This window comes from Meleagris gallopavo, chromosome 10 (assembly GCF_905368555.1).
Source record: "Meleagris gallopavo chromosome 10, MGAL_WU_HG_1.1, whole genome shotgun sequence".
Classification (NCBI taxonomy): Eukaryota; Metazoa; Chordata; class Aves; order Galliformes; family Phasianidae; genus Meleagris; species Meleagris gallopavo.
In genome coordinates, this window is record NC_139413.1 from 2,183,437 (window position 1) to 2,199,801 (window position 16,365).

Below are 16,365 nucleotides of genomic sequence, written 5' to 3' on the forward strand. Positions count from 1 at the left end.
TAGCAATGCTCTGATCTCCTTTAAGAGAGCAGGATCAGGCCCTCTCTGAACAGCAGACATATTGAACAATAGGAAAGCAATACCACAAGAAGAATGTGGTTGCAATTTAAAAATGAATTAAATAAATGCTTGCTCGCTCTTATGAGGACATAGGATGAGATTAAGAGGAAGAGTAAGCCAATTCTCATAAAGTGACTATTGTAAGTTACTGCCTGCAGCAGTCTATCAGGACAAGTTTGTTTTTAATGCAGCCTATCTGAGAGTGTATTTTGGCTCCCTGTGTCAAAGAATATTTCTAGTGATTTCACTCCCAAATGAGATTGCTAATATTTCAGGAGAGAGAAAACCCCCCCAAAAAATCAATCTCTACTTCTGATTTCGAGAGGGACGAACCCTTGGGAGGAATAAGGAGCTGCACGTGACATCTAGAAAAGACTTAATGTTTTTAGAAAGTGCATCTAATGTCTTGCACCACTCCCTTTTTCTCCTAAGCAAAATCTTATGTAAATTAATTGTTCTCCCAGTTTGCTATTTAGACTTTCACAAACCATTCACGAGTCAAGCTTGCTGCTAAGAAGAGTGTTCTTTAGTTTTAAGTAGGTGTTGCATTTTTTGTTCAAACCTCGAGGAGGACATTTTTGAGACTGCTCATAGTCAGATGTGATAACTCAATTCCAAATTAATCCAAATGAAATAAAACTATTTTAGTCCCATAAATCACTGTCTCCGCCTGAGACTGAGAGCAGTAAAATCACAGTGATCTGTGTGAGTAGAGAACTAACTTTTCAGACACGCATTGATGTAAACAGTGAGTAGGCTCCTGTAATTAATTCTTCACAACAGTGTTCAGACAGTAGTAGGAAAAAATGGGAAAAGATGAGACAGGGTGATTACATCACTTGAAGATCCTCAAGTTGTTTTGTTGGCTTGTTGAACAAATGCTGCCTTCTGCAGTAAGATCTGTAAAACGTTCAGCTGCTTGTTTTCACATTTCCTAGTTAACGTTTTCCCTCACAGTGCTTCGTTATTTCGTGAACAAACACCCCAAACACAACAACTCCAGTGAACTCGGCATCTGCTGGGGAGGTGAGCTCTCACTGGAGGTGGATCAGCTTGCTGAAAATGTGACACATCTTTTTCTTTGCTTTTCTTTTTGCTTCGCTTATATTATGTACATGACTTACAGAGAAAAAATGGTTGAAGGCAAGACATTGAAGGCAGTTTCTTTACATAACTCTGATAACTGGCACAGCAACAGTGTCTCAGACTACAGCTCTTTGCCATGCTTAGATGCAGAGAGGACATACACATGGAAGATTTCCATTCTCAAAGCCAGGTCTTAAGGTAAAGCTGATAGAGCACAAGTAAAATGAGTAACCGCAAGCTCTGCTCTTGTTGGGCACTGACAGCAGTCTGTAAACTGAGAGCTAAATGGATTGCTCCTCTGAAGTTATTCCTTTCACCTTGTAAAAGCAAGTAGGGCCACTCCAGCTTTATCTCCTTATACTTAACGTGTCAGAGCCACCTGTCTCTGGAAAAGCACACTGTAAGGTTTTGATATCACTTTTTATAGCATTCTTTTGTGATGCCATATTTAAATATTGTTAGATGTCAGCAAATAAGTTATTTTAGTTTCTGCTGTCAGACTTGTTTGTCACATACATGTCTCCGAATTACCCCTTTATTTATTTTTAATATATTTTTCTTCCAAATCAGGTCTATCTCACGTTGGCCTTCATACAATGTGGGTCCATGACTGATTCTGATGCAGCCATCACAGAACATTCTTCACTTATCACATGCATTACATTTTTTGCCAGTCACGGATCTACTTTTCTTCACATGCATACACTTCCTTAACCTCCAAAAGAAATTATTACCACTTGAAACAAATGTAGTCTTTCAAAATAATAACACTAATAATAATCCCAAACAGCAAACCACAGCATATTCCACTTCTTCCCACTCTGCACTGTACGATTTAACACTTAATGAAACGTATGCAGAATATGCACTTGAATCCAGGAGTGAGCCACAATACGGATTGCTGGTAACAAAGCCCTTACCTTTGTACATGCATGCCGATCTCTAAGCAGCACAGGAATCGTAGCCCCCAAAAATCAGGTCTCCTGCCTTCCGATATATGGTGACAGTTTACACCCTATTTTCTTTACCTCGCTTTTTGCACTGTGCTACATACGGTTCATGCTCCTGGTGCCTGGGATTGGCTGGTGCGCCTATGAGATGCTCTCAGGACTCACGCCTGGAGCACCCTGCAGCCCCGATTAACTCTTTCAGCCCGAGCTCTCCGGTTCCCTTCTCAAGTCCGCCCAGCCGGGCGGGGCACACACCCCGTCCTCGAGAGGTTCGTTTTCCTCTTCCCTTCCGAAGGGGCGGGCGGTGGGCGCACAGAACTTCCTTCTCCCGCGGAGGATACGGCGAAGGGGGGTCCCGGCAGCCTGGGTCCGACACTCGGCTGCGGGAGCTCGCCCTGTCCGGAGCTCCCCCTGCAGCTGCGGGATTTGGCGTGCCGCCTCCCCCTCCCCGCTGCCTCTCCCCCCGCCCCCCCGAGAGGGGTAAGAGCAATTCGGAGGAACGGAGCGGGGCTACGTCCAGGCAGAGGAACGGGCAGGCTGGCTGCCGACATGCGTCTTTAAAGGAGTTTCCTCCCTCCGAGCCCCCTCCCAGGTGTCCGCCTGCCACTGCCAATATTTGGAATTGGAAAATTAGCTCCTGACCGAGGAGGAGTCCCGAAGCCTCACAGCTTCAGAGAGTCTGAAGGTGACAGAGGAGGTGACAGCAATCCCTGACAGCGAGGCCAGTCACAAACAAGCAGAGAGAAAGAAGGGATGAAGGCTATTGCTGACCATTCCCTCAGGAGTGGGGTGTGAGGCTCGGGAGGTATTTACCCGCTGCCTCTCCTTTGTACAAAAAGCAAAAGAATCAACCGAACCGAAGCCAAAAACCGCCGGGCTGCTCCCTGGCATTCCCATTTTCTCCGAGTCATCCAGCCCTGTGTGAGCAGCGGGGATCCTCTGGTCTGGGAGCGCTGAACGCTGGAAATGAACGACCGATGCTAATGGGAATCTTCCCTATTAAGCATGCCTCACTCTCGCCGCATACTATCCCCCATTAAGACTACATTAATTGCATTGATTTATTCGATGTTTGTACGCAAAGGGTTTGTTGCCCCCCTCCCCGTCTGCCGAACCACCACCCTGCCCGTGAACTGCCCAGGCATCGCTGCCATCCATCTCCGTGACCGCGATCTGAACTACTCCGCTGCCCGCATTCCCTGCCCTGCCATCTCCCACCGCTGCCGGCACAGAGGGAGTGCGGAGTGCTCCGAACCGCGGGCAGCGTTCTGCTGATGGGCACATCAATCTCTTCTGCAGCTCGCTACCATTTAACAGAAGTGCCGAGGTGCTGCTCACCGGGCGGGTTATTCCCACAGAGAGTTAACCCCCAGGGCTTCCTACTAGTTCTTAATACGGAGAGAAAAATAAAGAACCAAAAGAAGGGTGACAAATTGGGTAGAGCTTTGGAAATGCACTTACCTAGGTAATCCTCTATACCTAGGAAAGGAAGGAGGTCTGAATGCACAGAAACTTTCCTTGAGGAGCATGGTGCGGGAGGATCCCCGCAGCAGCAGATTCAGAGAAGAGCCCGGGGTTTGGTTAATGACCCCAGCCTGGTGCGAGGGGCAGGGGGGGCAAGGGAGGCACTGACGGCAACGGGAAACTCGGAGGGGGAACAGGCTATGGGGAGGGATGGAGCCGGGGCGGCGGGGGGCGGGGGTGTGGGGGGTGTCCAGCAGCCGGGAGAAGAGAGGAACTGGAAGAAGGATAGGTTTTGGATCCCACGCCTGAAGGGCTTTCTTCTACTCCCCTTTCCCCCTTCCCGACATCAGCCAGCAATTTGGAGGCGGGAGGAGAAGGGGAGGGAAACAAGACTCGGGAGCACGGTATTGAAGAGGGCATTGATCTTTTCGGTTCTCTGCTTGCCACCAGGCAATAAATTCAGATCTCGTGTCTTTCTCACTGGCACCTCCACCTGCTTGCAAGCCCTGAGCACCGTCCTTGCGATCTGTGCACGTACTGCTGTGGAGACATGACTGCGCGCACACACACACACACACACACACACACACACATCGTGCACGCTAAATGACAGAGTTAAATGGAGCTCGGTCAATACCTCCTCGTGAGAACTAACATGTTCCCTCCCTACCTTCTGTTATGAACGTGGGTGGATCTCTGCCTTTAATTAGAGACACAGAAACGTTGGAAGCATCAGCCGCAAATAGCACTATAACGGCACTCATCCTTTTTTTAACAACAACTATTTATTCCCCTCGGTCCTATTCTGAATTTTTATTTCGAAGTAAAGAAGTCCCTACTTGATCCAAAGGACAGCCTTCGCTTCGGAAAGCAGCAGGTAGACGCGTGTATATGTACATATATGTACGTTTGGTGCAGACGGTGCCTGTTCTCTACCCCCAGGCAAGCTGTAACACAGCATCCTTAGCACGGCGGTACCGAACCCGGTGGTGCTGCGGTGTACAGCATCCCCCAGCCTGGCGGTACCGAACCCGGCGGTGCTGGCAGCCGCAGCTCCCCCGGCCGCCCCCGGCGCGCAGCCCGGCCGCTGGCACCCTCCAGCGCAAGCGACAGGACAGAGCGAGTGGGGTTTGGGGATTCCTTGTGTGCCTTTCTGAAGCACGCTTCCCCACCCCCCAGTCCAATCCGAGCTCCTTCGGGGATCAGTGAGGGCAATGAACTTTTCCTCCGAGCCCTTCCTCCCGCCCTCCCCCCACCTCGCCCCCCCAACCCCCCGCGATCAGCTGTGCCTGCAGGAGTTAAACTTAGGGAATGTAGCAGGTAGAGCGTCTGATGGAAACATTAATACAATGTGATGAATAAGCGGCGGAATGGCATAAAGGCTGCGCGTGTGAGGCTGCGGAGCGGTGCGATGTAGAGCCGGGAGCTGAGACTAACGCACGGAACGGATCTGTGCAGGCAGGGCTGGTGCTTCCAATTCCTTCGAGTTCGGGAAGCGGAGCGAGCCGCGCTGCTGAGAGGCTGAGAGGCAAGGCGAGGCAACGGAGAGGCTGCTTTTCTTTCCTTTTTTTTTTTTCCTTTCCTTTTTTTTTTTTTTTTTTTTTTTTGTTTTGTTTTGTTTTTTTTTTCTCTTTTAAGTGTCCGTTTGCTGAAGACAAGCAATCTAAATGTGAAATAAAACCTACTCACCGGGTGACATTTCAGGAAGCGAAGCGGCTGTGAGCAAAATGCATCCCGAATCCAAACGTACAGTCCATATCTCCGGCTTCAGGCTAAAGGAGGGATGGGCATGGTGGTGGTGGGACTTTGGAAACCATCAGCAGTTCCGTGTGGCACAGCAGCAAGTACAACACCCATCCACACCGTGCGTGTGTGTGTGCGGGGGGAGGCACGGGGCCCAGAGAAACTGGTGGGGGGGTGGAGTGGAGGGGCGGAGGAGGAGAGAGGGTAGGAAATCCGAATAGCATGAGGAGTTGCAGGGAGGGGTTAAGATTTATTTTGTTCCCTGTTTGTTTGCGGGGCTTTGGTTGGGTCGGTTTTCTTTTTATTTTCATTTTTATTTTTTTTTCCTTTTGTGTGTGTTTGTGTGTGTGTGTGTGTGTGCGTGTGTGTGTGTGTGTGTGCGGTGATGGCGGTGCTCCTTAAGGAAAGAATAACAAACGACGGGATGCGCACAGCGGGCTGGAACGGAGGGGCTGCGCCGAGCCTGCTCAAACACAGCCCAGACCGAGCCGGCAATGGGAGGCTATGGAAGGGCCGGGGCGGCTCGGCGGAGCTCTGGCGGAGGGGCTGCCGGCGTCACCGATGCCCTCCGGGAGGGCGGAGAGGCGGCGAGCAGCCGCACGGAGCCCCTCGCTGCGGGACGCGGGCAGCCGGTAGGGCCGGGGCCGGATGGAGGGCAGCTCCGGGGCGGCTGCTGGGCGGCGCGGCGGCCGCTCCTCCTCCTCCTCCCGCAGCCGCCATCCAGCGAGCCGCGGCGGCGGTACCGAGCGGTAAGAGGAGCCCTGCCTTCAGCCTCTCCCCTGTCCTGGGCGAAGCCTTTGTCTCAGATCCCTGTGGTTTCGGTGTTGGCTTGTTGGGTTTGTGTTTTTTTTCCCTCCTTTCCGCAGCCAGTCCCCCCGCAGCCGCCTCTCCCCGCCGGCTCCCGTCTGCTGCCCGCAGCCCTTTGGCGGAACCGGGCGAGGCGGAGCGGCGTCTCGGAGCGCCTCGGAGCGGCGGACATCGCGGCAGAAAGCTGTTGTCCGGTGGCGGAGGGTAGGGCTGGGCAGCGTTCCTGCTGAGCATTCGCGCTCCCCCCCCCCCCCCCGCCCTGCCTAAGGGAAGCATCCCTATTCGCTCCCCCCTTTCTTGGCGCTTCTCGGCTCTCTGTATGGAAATCACGATCTGGCTTGGTGGAAAAAAATCTCCCTTTTCCTCACATAGTGGCTCCAGAATGTGTGCTGAATTTCAAGGGGTATGTATGGGAGGGGAGGCAGCGTCAGCGTTCGTGGAGCATGATCCTCCTTGCAACCTCTCTGGCTCTGTCACTTTCCTGCATATGTATGCTGTAAGCAGACGTGTTTATGGCTAATAAACACCTCTTTCCATAGGTACGATTAGCCTGAGAGCTTGGTGTTAATAAATCGAAATCTGACAGGCTGCAGATCAACAAGGGGCTTTGGCATCCCAACATGAGAGCAGGGTAAGCTGGTCACGTTTGCACTGTGCCTCCCAAGATCAGTAAGCAAAGTGATCACGTAGACCATGTGATGTATACGTTGGGCAAGATGGGGTGGCAGACAGTATGACAGCAGCACTTGCCCATTGTGTGACATGCACTCTTCACAAGACTGTAATTTCTGTTGACCTTCTTGATGAAGAAGGCTTTTGTCTTCTCTCACTCATCTCACTGTGCACTAGGGTGAAATGTTTGTGTGCACGTGTCAGCCTGGCAGTTTTATGCTTCCAAAATCTTTTTGTGAGATGTTGCAGAAGCCCAGTTGCATCACATTGTTTTGCCCCCACCCGCATCCCCCCCACACACACCTTTAAGTCATTTTTAAACTAAAGAACTGTGGAGTCATTTTCTCTTAGTAATGACTTACCCTGCCTTGCTTTCTTATTTTCTTCAGGGAGGAGGGGAAAATAGGAGTAGAGGAAAGATGTTGTTGATAGTGGAGAAAAAAGAAGTGCCCATTTCAAGTGTAGTAGCTGTTAAATATGTAGGCATGTGCATGATTCATTATGCAGTTATAAAAATGAAAAGCATACCATCTTGCCTCGTTGCCTTGGAGTATGCTATCTCTTGCAGCAACAAGTAGTACAGACTGCTCTCCCCCTCTTCTCTCCCCCTCCACCTTCAGCCAGTCCTGACAAAATGCCAGTTAGAAAGGTCAGCCTGTTTATGTAAAGGTAAGTGTTTCTTCACAAAGTCTGCTGTACATCAAAGCCTGCAATGACTATTCGATAGACTTTGGGATTCAAGGTACTCTGTAATAGTCCTGTTCATTTTCTAGAACTGATAAAATCATAGAGAAAACAGAAGACAGACGTAGCACAACTGGGATAGATCAACATGCTGGGGTGTGTGGAGACAGCAGTATCTTCATGACAGCGTTTGCTACTGCAAATGCTAGTAAGATCTGGTGGATCCTCATATATTTACATGCATGTATACATAAACACACACGCACATATATAAAGAGATTTGCTGATGTGCTAGTGTTTTTCTGCTCCTCTCTAGTTTTCACTCTAGCTGTATTGATGTCCCACACTGAATTAGTTCTGCAGTCATTTCACACCAAAGGCAGTTTAAACCAAAGAAGGGGAATTTGATTTTGAGTCTTACCAACTCTGTCCCCTCTAAAAAAGGGAAGGTTGGCTTTACTGGACTTTGGCACAGACCGTTCATAGTTAAGTTTAGCTTTCATTTCATAGCACCTAGATGCACAGTGGACACAGTCTGATCTATATTTCAGTGTGCATTATTTCCCTTCCTGTTAATTTAGAGCAGTACAGTCGTGTTTACTTAACTCATATCACTTCTTCTGGTCCTTTTCCTGCTTTAAATCTAATAAGGATATTCTGATATTATTCACTCTGTATATTTGTTAAATACCTAAAAGCTAAAAGAATACTATCTTGGAGTAACAACATAAATCTTCCACTGATGTCCATTCCAAGATCTAATTGCCACCACAGTTCTGTTCTAGACCTTGAAATGGTGCAGACTTGAAGTCTTGTAGAGGACTTTGTTGCTTTTTGTTCAGTGATAGTAATAAAATATTACAAAATCTCACCATAGGTCAGAATACTGAAATTGCAAACAGCAGAACCATGGCACTAACTGTACTGGAATGGGGCAAGAACATGAACCGGCAGTGCAAAATCCAAACTTGGAGCCTAGTTTCACCTTAGGAGCTGCACATCATTATGTGAGATAGAGGAGGTGCATTGCCTCTGCCAAGTGGCAGTGAATTAGAGGTCATCAGACTCCTTTTTCTTGTAAATCAACATTAAGTAGTGGTGTGTCTATGTATTGGTAAATACACATCTTAATAGCATATCCCATAACACTTTTTTACTTCATATACCCATATTTTTCACTCTCTTTTTTTCCAGAACTGGTTCCATGTTTCTTTTTAGCTACTGACAATGCATGCAATTTATTAAACCAGTTCAGCAGTTATTGTTAATTTGCAACAGGAACAAAGTATTATGCAAACAATGCTGTCACCTTCTTACAGTAGCTTCTTCCTCCTACCTTTAATGGATTCTCTGCATGCTGGGCTCCTGTAAATTCTCCATCTAAAAATTCCATTTTCTACATGTTTTGTCAAGGGAAACTCTACTTGACTTTTGAAACAGTTGGGAGGAGCAAAATGATAACCCACTGAAGTGCCTTGCCCTTAGCTGATATTATGGCAAAGTAATTAAAGCAAAAAGGCTCACACTTTGCACTCCTTATGATCTTGGTGTTTTTTGAATGGGTGAGATTATTTTTAGACGTTGATTTGAATGTCAAATTTGCATATTCATCTAGAAAACATAGCAAATGCTTAATTGCCTATGTCCAAGTGTTTGTATTTTGCTTTGAAAACAACGAGTCACATATTCCCTGGTTTTATTTTTTTGTTGCTATTTGAGTGCATCCACAAATTGGACTACTTATCTAAATAAGTCGTGTGTTTGCTCAGTATAGAAACAAATGTGCTGTGTTTAGAGTTTTGCTTCATAAACATATTTCGACCTATATGCTTTTACTTAAATGGAGATATGATTCACTTGAATGGAATTACAGCCGGAGACTTTTTCTTTTCTTGCAGAGGAGTTTATTTTTGGAATTTACCAGCATTTCACTTTTAGGGAATGAATTGGAACTTTCATAATTTATTTCTGGAGGGAAAAATAAATCAGAGAAATGCAAAGAAATGACTGTGTGCTTACTTAGAATCATGGAATATCCTGAGCTAGAAGGGATTTGCAAGTCCAACTGAATCCAACTGCTGGCTTCACACATAAGTATCTAAAAATTAAACCATATGTCTGGTAGAGTTGTCCTTGTCCATTCCCTGTGGGAGCTGCAGCCTCCATGATGCCTCCCCTCAGCCCCCTCTGCTCTGCTGAACCAACCGAGGGACCTCAGCCCTCCTCACACACCTTGCCCTCTAGGGTTGCCTCATTCCATGTGCAGCATCCACAACATGCTCAATTGTCGTATGGTTGGTGATAGCCCAGCCCTCTAATTTATCAAGACCCCTCTGGAAGGCCTCTCTATCCTCAAGGGAGTTAGCAGGTCCTCTCAGTTTAGTACTGTCAATAAATGTATTTAGTATGCGTTCTAGTCCTGCATTCACATCATGTATAAAAACATCAGAGGACTGGCCTTAAAATGCAGTCCTATGGAGCCCTAGTAGTGGCTGGCCACCAGCCTGGTGTAACCCCACTTACTGTAACCCTTTGAGCCTGACTGATGGCTCACACATTAGCTTATGTGTGTATCTAGGTGTACGCTATTTGGCCCAGAAGGGTACTGTGATAAAAAGTATCCAAAGTTTTGCTAAAATACAAAAAGACTGCAACAACTGACTTCCCTTTGTCCAGTACGTGGATAACGTTGTCACAGAAGGAAAAATTTAGTTAATCAGTACTTTCCCCTCATCAACCCATGCTGGCTATGACCAGGGACTGCATTGCCTTCCAAGTGTTTTTTAGTACCCCCTAGAATAGTCTTCTCCATCATTTTATCAGCCACTGAAGTGTGCCTGCTACTTCTAGGGTCTTCTTTCTTGCCCTACTTGAAAACTGTGATGTTTGACAGCTTCCACTCAATGGGGATCTCTCCAGTTTCCCAATACCATTGAAAAACAATTGAGAGAGGTCTTGTTATGACGTGAGCCAGTTCTTTCAGAATGTTGGGATGAATCCCATTGGGGCCCGTGGATTTCTTATGTCTTGAATTTACCCTGTCATTTGGCAGTAAAGGACAAAAAGTGTTGATGTGGTTTTTTTTCAGGTTATAAGTATCATTCAGACACCAGTCTTCTGAGATGGCAAAGACCAGTGATGAAAAGACCAGTGATGTTTCTCCACTCCTTTCAGAAGATATTAACTGCAACGCCTGTAAGTTCACGTGAGCTCACTAGAATTAGCTAGACACACATACCTGAAAGGGGTAAACAGCACTTTGGATATGGGAACATGAACTTTTCTAGGGATTAGCAGCCTAGCTACATCCTGTTCTTGGAAAATTTAAGTCTATTCTGTCACATCTTCACAGTTGCTATTATCTGTGCTATATAGAATGCTACAAAATTTTCGCTTTGTATAGAAAATTTTAATTAAGGTGTATTTTGTCTGTCTGATTTTGTAGGCAACCTTATGAGGTTGGTATTTCTGAGTAACCTGATATATTAATGCAGTCACTCTTTATTGATAGTAGACTTTAAAAAATCACTGAAAACTGTGTTACTTTCAAGAAAATGAAAAGATAACCCTAGAGAAAAGAGTAAAGGTGGAGATGTGTTTTAAATCTCATTGAAGCACTGTGGTGAAGAATCTTATACATCAAATGCCTTGTTCTCTTGTGGAAAATTTCTTCTCAGTGACTGTGCAAGTCCACACTTCAGTACCAGAAGTCCTACTGTATGAGATGTATTTCCAGTAGTTGATACGTTGGAAATGAAATAGAGGACAGCATACCACAAGCACTGACTTTACAAGCACTGTGAGAAGCACTAAGCTAACACTTCAATAGATTTGCAAAGAAACAGAGTGGTACTTTTAACTTTTTTATATCTAAATGTAGAAGTCTTCTTCTCTAGAATATCTAGAAGTACATCTTCTCTTCAGCTCCTCTCCTTGCCTGAGCCTAGTGTTGTCACACAGACATAAATAAAATCTTGTTGGTGTTGTTATGTTACTTCTGCATGGTCAGAATCGAGTCCCTTTTGGACTAGGCAAGGCATTAACACACAAAATAATCACTGTCACAGGTAGGCTGGGGTTAATAAAGGAAGACAGAAGTGTTAACATTAATAAAAGACTCTTCAGTGCATTTTCTGTGGTGCATATAAAAGATCACTTCCAGACAAGATGAGTTTTTGGAAGGGTGATGGAGTCAAACAAAGTTCTGTTACATCTGAACTGTTGTACGAAAGACGGTTGCTGTGAGTTATAGCAAAAACAGTTCTGTCTTCAACCAGTAAGAGATACTGATGAAAATCTGGGTTCTTCTTCTTTATGAATGTTTGCAGAAGTAGAATATATATTTGCCAAGGTGTATTAAAGAAATTTTTCATGGACTGAAAAGGGGACAACAGACAGATACCACTGAAATTCTCTGTTTGTGCTTTGCAGTGTGAAGGAATTACATACTAGAAAAGTGGAGTTTTACAGGGTAGTTATGCTGGGAAGAAAAGGGCATTGAGAGAAAGCAATTTGCATTTGGAAAATAGATTATTCTACAGATATTACTTCAAATTTATAGTCATTCCCTGAATAACATCTGGTGCATTATCTCAGCAGATGCAGTTAGCTCCCACAGAAATAAGCTGAGCAAAAGATCTGTAGTAAGACTTGAAAATAACCTTTGTTATTATGTCATTACCTCATAAGAATCAAAATACATGGGCCACTGATGACAATGAACAAGAACAAAGCAGTTTCTCAAACAATGTGTTTCCACTTTTTAACATGCACTTAAAATATAGCAATATTACAGCATTTATCATTTGTTTGGGCCATTAAGCTAATGAGACAGAAAAAGCATAAAGAATTTGGATGGATGAATTCAATTTACTTTTTTTTTTTTTTTTAACTGTTCCTGGCTTGCAAGAGTTTGGGCGTTGCAGAGCACCATAGGTATGTTCTCGTCAGCTGCAGACATCACCCTTGTAGAATTCTTCCACACTTGTAGAGGATAAATACTGGAAAGAATTCAGGTTCTTTTCTCAGTCACAAAGGAAAGACGGCAGTAAAAAAGATGTCTCCTACTTCATTTGTTTGATTATGTTCTCCATTTGTCAAAGCAGTGGAGCACAAAGCCCAAATGTATTTTGTGAAGCACTCTAGAATCTGCTTGGTTTGAAGCATGAGCTTAAAACTTTCAGCTAAGAAGAATGAGATTATGTTTTAGTTCTTCAGTATGTGTTTTGCCAAATCACATGGCAGCAGCAATTCATATATGTAAGGTGGTACAAACACCTTTACCATAGAAGCATAATTGAAGTTGCATTTCTTCAAATTAACTGCAGAGAAAGCAAATCAAATCTTAGGACCCCATTCAGAAAATGTTATGTATCCAGTTTTGAGCTGGCCGTCTTGGTTTTGTTCAACCCTTAAAATAACATTGCCTTATATCAGAAATCTCTTACACAACAGAACATTAAGTCATGTTCCTATTATTAACTCCAGGAGATCAGAATCTGCTTCCTTGTGGTTTCAGGTGAAGGCATGAAGAGCAACACTGAGAAAACATGCACATGCACACAGGATAATCTCAGTGTCCCAGTTGTGCATTTGCATGGCTAGGGGAAACAACAAAACAAGAAAGCAACCCTAAGGTAAAGTTCTCATTAAGTATTGTTTGGGCTGTCTAGAAGCAGTAGATCTTCTCTACCACTGACTGGAATTTATTGGACAATTTGGTTTTGTCACAGGAAGTATTTGTCAGCTACTTTTTTTTTTTTTTTTTTTTTTTTTTTGAGACAATAAATGCTGTTAGAGGCTGAATAAATTGTGTAGCTGACAGCTGGTATGTGTTAATATGAATATGGTCAATGTGGAGTTAACCAATCTGCTCCTTAGAGATGCACTTCACAGTTATAGTCTAATCATTGTCTACTCTTAAGAAACAGCTGTAGCATGATTTTTTATTTCAAACTCAGTAGTCAGAATTATTGACTTACTAATGTAAAGAATTGCATAAGTAGCAAGAAAAAAAGCAGTTATGAGTACATGAAGAAATCATAATTATTTTTATTTCTAAACAATTTTTCTGTATAATTAAAAAAAAAGGACAAATGTATTTAATTTTTTTTGTTTCTCAAATTAGAAAGATTTCTCAATCATGATTTTTTTCCATGATAGGAAAGAAAATGCTGTGAAAGATAACAAAGAAAGCTCTACTATGACACCTTCAAAACAAGCTACTGTCTAAAAAAAATTGGCCTTACATTGGATATTGTGATTGGAAAATACCCTGACATGTCATTTACTCTCATAGAATATTCATACCTGTTGTTTAAGGATATTCAGAATCCTGTAAACTTATTTACTTGTTCTGGTTGGAATGGAGTTAATTTTCTTCACAGCAACCCATACAGTGCTGTTTTAGATTTGTCACTAAAACATTGCTGATAACACATCTATTGCTGAGCAATGCTTGAGCAACTTTAAGACCTCTGTTTCTCATGCTATCCCTTGCAGCAAGAAAGCTAGAGGCCTTGCTGGTGGGCAGGAGGTTGAGAAAGGCCATAGGTGACCCAAACTGATCAGAGGGATATTCCTTATCATTTCACATCATGCTCAGTGGTGAAGGCAGGGGAGGCAAGTTTTTCCAAAATAGCCATTGCTCATAGGACACGTTTGCTCTTGGGAGGCGGTGGGAGATTGACTACCTGATTGCACCACTTGTTTTCTGTTTATTTTGTTGTGTTTCACTTATAAAATTATCTTTACACCAACCCATGATTTTTCTCACTTTCTGTCTGATTCTCTCCTCCATCCCACTGTAGGAGACAGAGTGAGTGACTGAGTAGGTCCTAGCTGCCTGCTGAGGCCACCCTCCAAAGCCACTTCTGGGGCTGGAGAAGCAAGATGCAATGCCTCGGCAGTTGTTGGACTTTTGAAACAGAGAACGGTCCTCCCAGTTTTCCTGCTTCACTGATCTCAGATTCTGTTAAATATGCGCTACCTGTGATCCTCAGAAATGTAAGAAGGTACTAAAATAAATTAGAAAATAAAGATGTAAGCTTAAAAAGTGAGAGTGCATTCTCATACTAATGGTATTAATAGCATTAGGCTGCCGTTGGTGTCATGTTTCATTCTCTAGGTAGCCTTCCATCACTGTCATGCTTTGTGAGTACTTTTTCCGTGGTTGGTTTCTGCTTTTTCTGCTTCTCATGAGTGAACACACATAAAAATGAGTTATTCACAAAAAACATGGAGGTTCTGATAGCCTCATTTAGCTCTACGATTATGCCATAAGGTAAGTATGGGATCAGTAAACCCTGCGGGTGTTAGGTAGAACCCCTAATGAAGATGGATAATAATATTTATTGGCATTTGTCATAAGTGGAGCTAAAGACCTATATAGAATGCAGGTGAGGATTTACTTGGAAACCTAAAAGATTATAACACCTGTTAGTGAGAGCCAGTGGGACCCTGCAGTGTGCTCTGTGTGATGTGATGTGATTGAGCAGCGTCCAATCTGCTTTGGTTTTAGATAGACTGTGGCTCCATCATCCACTTATGTACACTGCTGATAAATACAACTGAAGGATCTTATCGCTGCCTTAATCCTTCATTCCCGTCGCCTGCTATTATCTCTTATATTTGTCACGCTTTGATCCTAGGGAGGCTGGACATTTTTTTTGGTTAAAGAATTCTGGCTTATTTTGTGTTTGCACACATGTTCCCTGTAGGGCTTTAATACCACCTCATAGTATTATGACAGCATAACTGAAGGAGAGGGGATTCTGCTGATCTGTGGAATGCTCCCACAGAGCAATAATTGTACTTACAATGTTAACTGTTTCTAACTTGGAAATTACTTAATGTATTTCGTACTCACAAATGGGGTAAAAAAAGAGATAGTATGGAAATATACATTTTTCATGACCTCAACAAAATAAGATTATTAAATTGTTCCCACATTTATTTCAGATTAGTAGTAACCCAAAACACTGAAGGTTTTAAGTAGAGCAATTAGCATGGCAGAAGTGGCTAGAAGTTCAGACAGAAGATTGCTTTAGTTGTAAGTGGTACTCAGGTTCTACTTTTCCTGAATCACATAAGGCACACATTTGTTGGTGGATCCTGTCTTAGAGATTTTTGAAGTAAACTTACTAGTTCTGAATTTTGTTCTGTATCTGAGAAGAATTGTTCTGTTTCATCATTCACTTTCTGTAAGTCAATTTCTGACAAAATGCATCAGGCTAATACGGTGCAGAGAAAGTTCACTGACTAACTCATAATCAGCTTCAATTGTAAATATATCCTAAGGACTGCATTTTAACTATATATAATAGAAACCTGCCATCAAGCTAAACAACCTGTGTAGATTGAAATCTTTCAGTTCTTCCAACATCTCAAAATTAACACACCCATCTAGTGTTTAAATACTATAAAGAAGTGAAGGTAGCAGTATGTAACGATGCTCACCACATCCTAGTCTTTCAAATGCTGTTTCCATAGAAATGCAAAACAAAAGTTGTTCAGATTTATTTGTATTTTTAAAATCCCATTCTTATAACGGTACACTCATCTCATATATTTATATGTAGATGATCCTATTCTGCAAGTTATTTTCAGCAACAGCTGATAAATTGTACCTAATAAATATCTTATGCTTTTCACAGGTGATCATGATGCACTTTACAGTGCCTTAGTTAAAATTTTCTCTTCTGACAGAGCTTCAAATTTGGTAAGCAGCAAGGAATCATCGAATCATAGATTGGCCTGGGTTGGAAGGGATCTTAAAGATCATCTAGTTCCAAACCCCCTGCCATAGTCAGGGTTGCTACCCTGTAGATTGGGTTGCCCAGGGCCCCATACAATAACAGCTCTTCTGCAAAGTTTGCCAATGTCTCTGCAGTTTATAATA

At 43.8% G+C, this 16,365-nt stretch overlaps 2 protein-coding genes across 4 annotated transcripts in view; one reads left to right on the forward strand and one right to left on the reverse strand.

Annotated features, from left to right (window-relative positions):
• Positions 1–5,433, reverse strand: part of BRINP3 (BMP/retinoic acid inducible neural specific 3) — a 201,499-nt gene extending 196,066 nt beyond the window's left edge. Inside the window, exon 1 of the mRNA XM_010715542.4 lies at positions 5,250–5,433. The gene's annotated coding sequence lies outside the window, so the exon portion shown is untranslated. The remainder of the gene's footprint in view (positions 1–5,249) is intronic.
• Positions 5,416–14,520, forward strand: LOC104912241 (uncharacterized). Of its 3 annotated transcripts, XM_085231769.1 has the most exons (6): positions 5,416–6,314; positions 6,650–6,741; positions 10,555–10,661; positions 12,376–12,401; positions 12,985–13,102; positions 14,276–14,520. In XM_085231769.1, the coding sequence occupies exons 1-2, from the start codon at positions 5,689–5,691 to the stop codon at positions 6,657–6,659; spliced, it is 636 nt and encodes a 211-aa protein (XP_085087895.1). In that variant the 5' UTR covers positions 5,416–5,688; the 3' UTR covers positions 6,660–6,741; positions 10,555–10,661; positions 12,376–12,401; positions 12,985–13,102; positions 14,276–14,520. The 3 variants fall into 3 exon arrangements, with proteins under 3 accessions (XP_085087895.1, XP_085087894.1, XP_085087896.1); XM_085231768.1 differs by lacking the exon at positions 12,376–12,401; XM_085231770.1 differs by lacking the exon at positions 12,376–12,401 and having other exon boundaries at positions 5,416–6,052.
• The last annotated feature ends 1,845 nt before the right edge of the window (positions 14,521–16,365 follow it).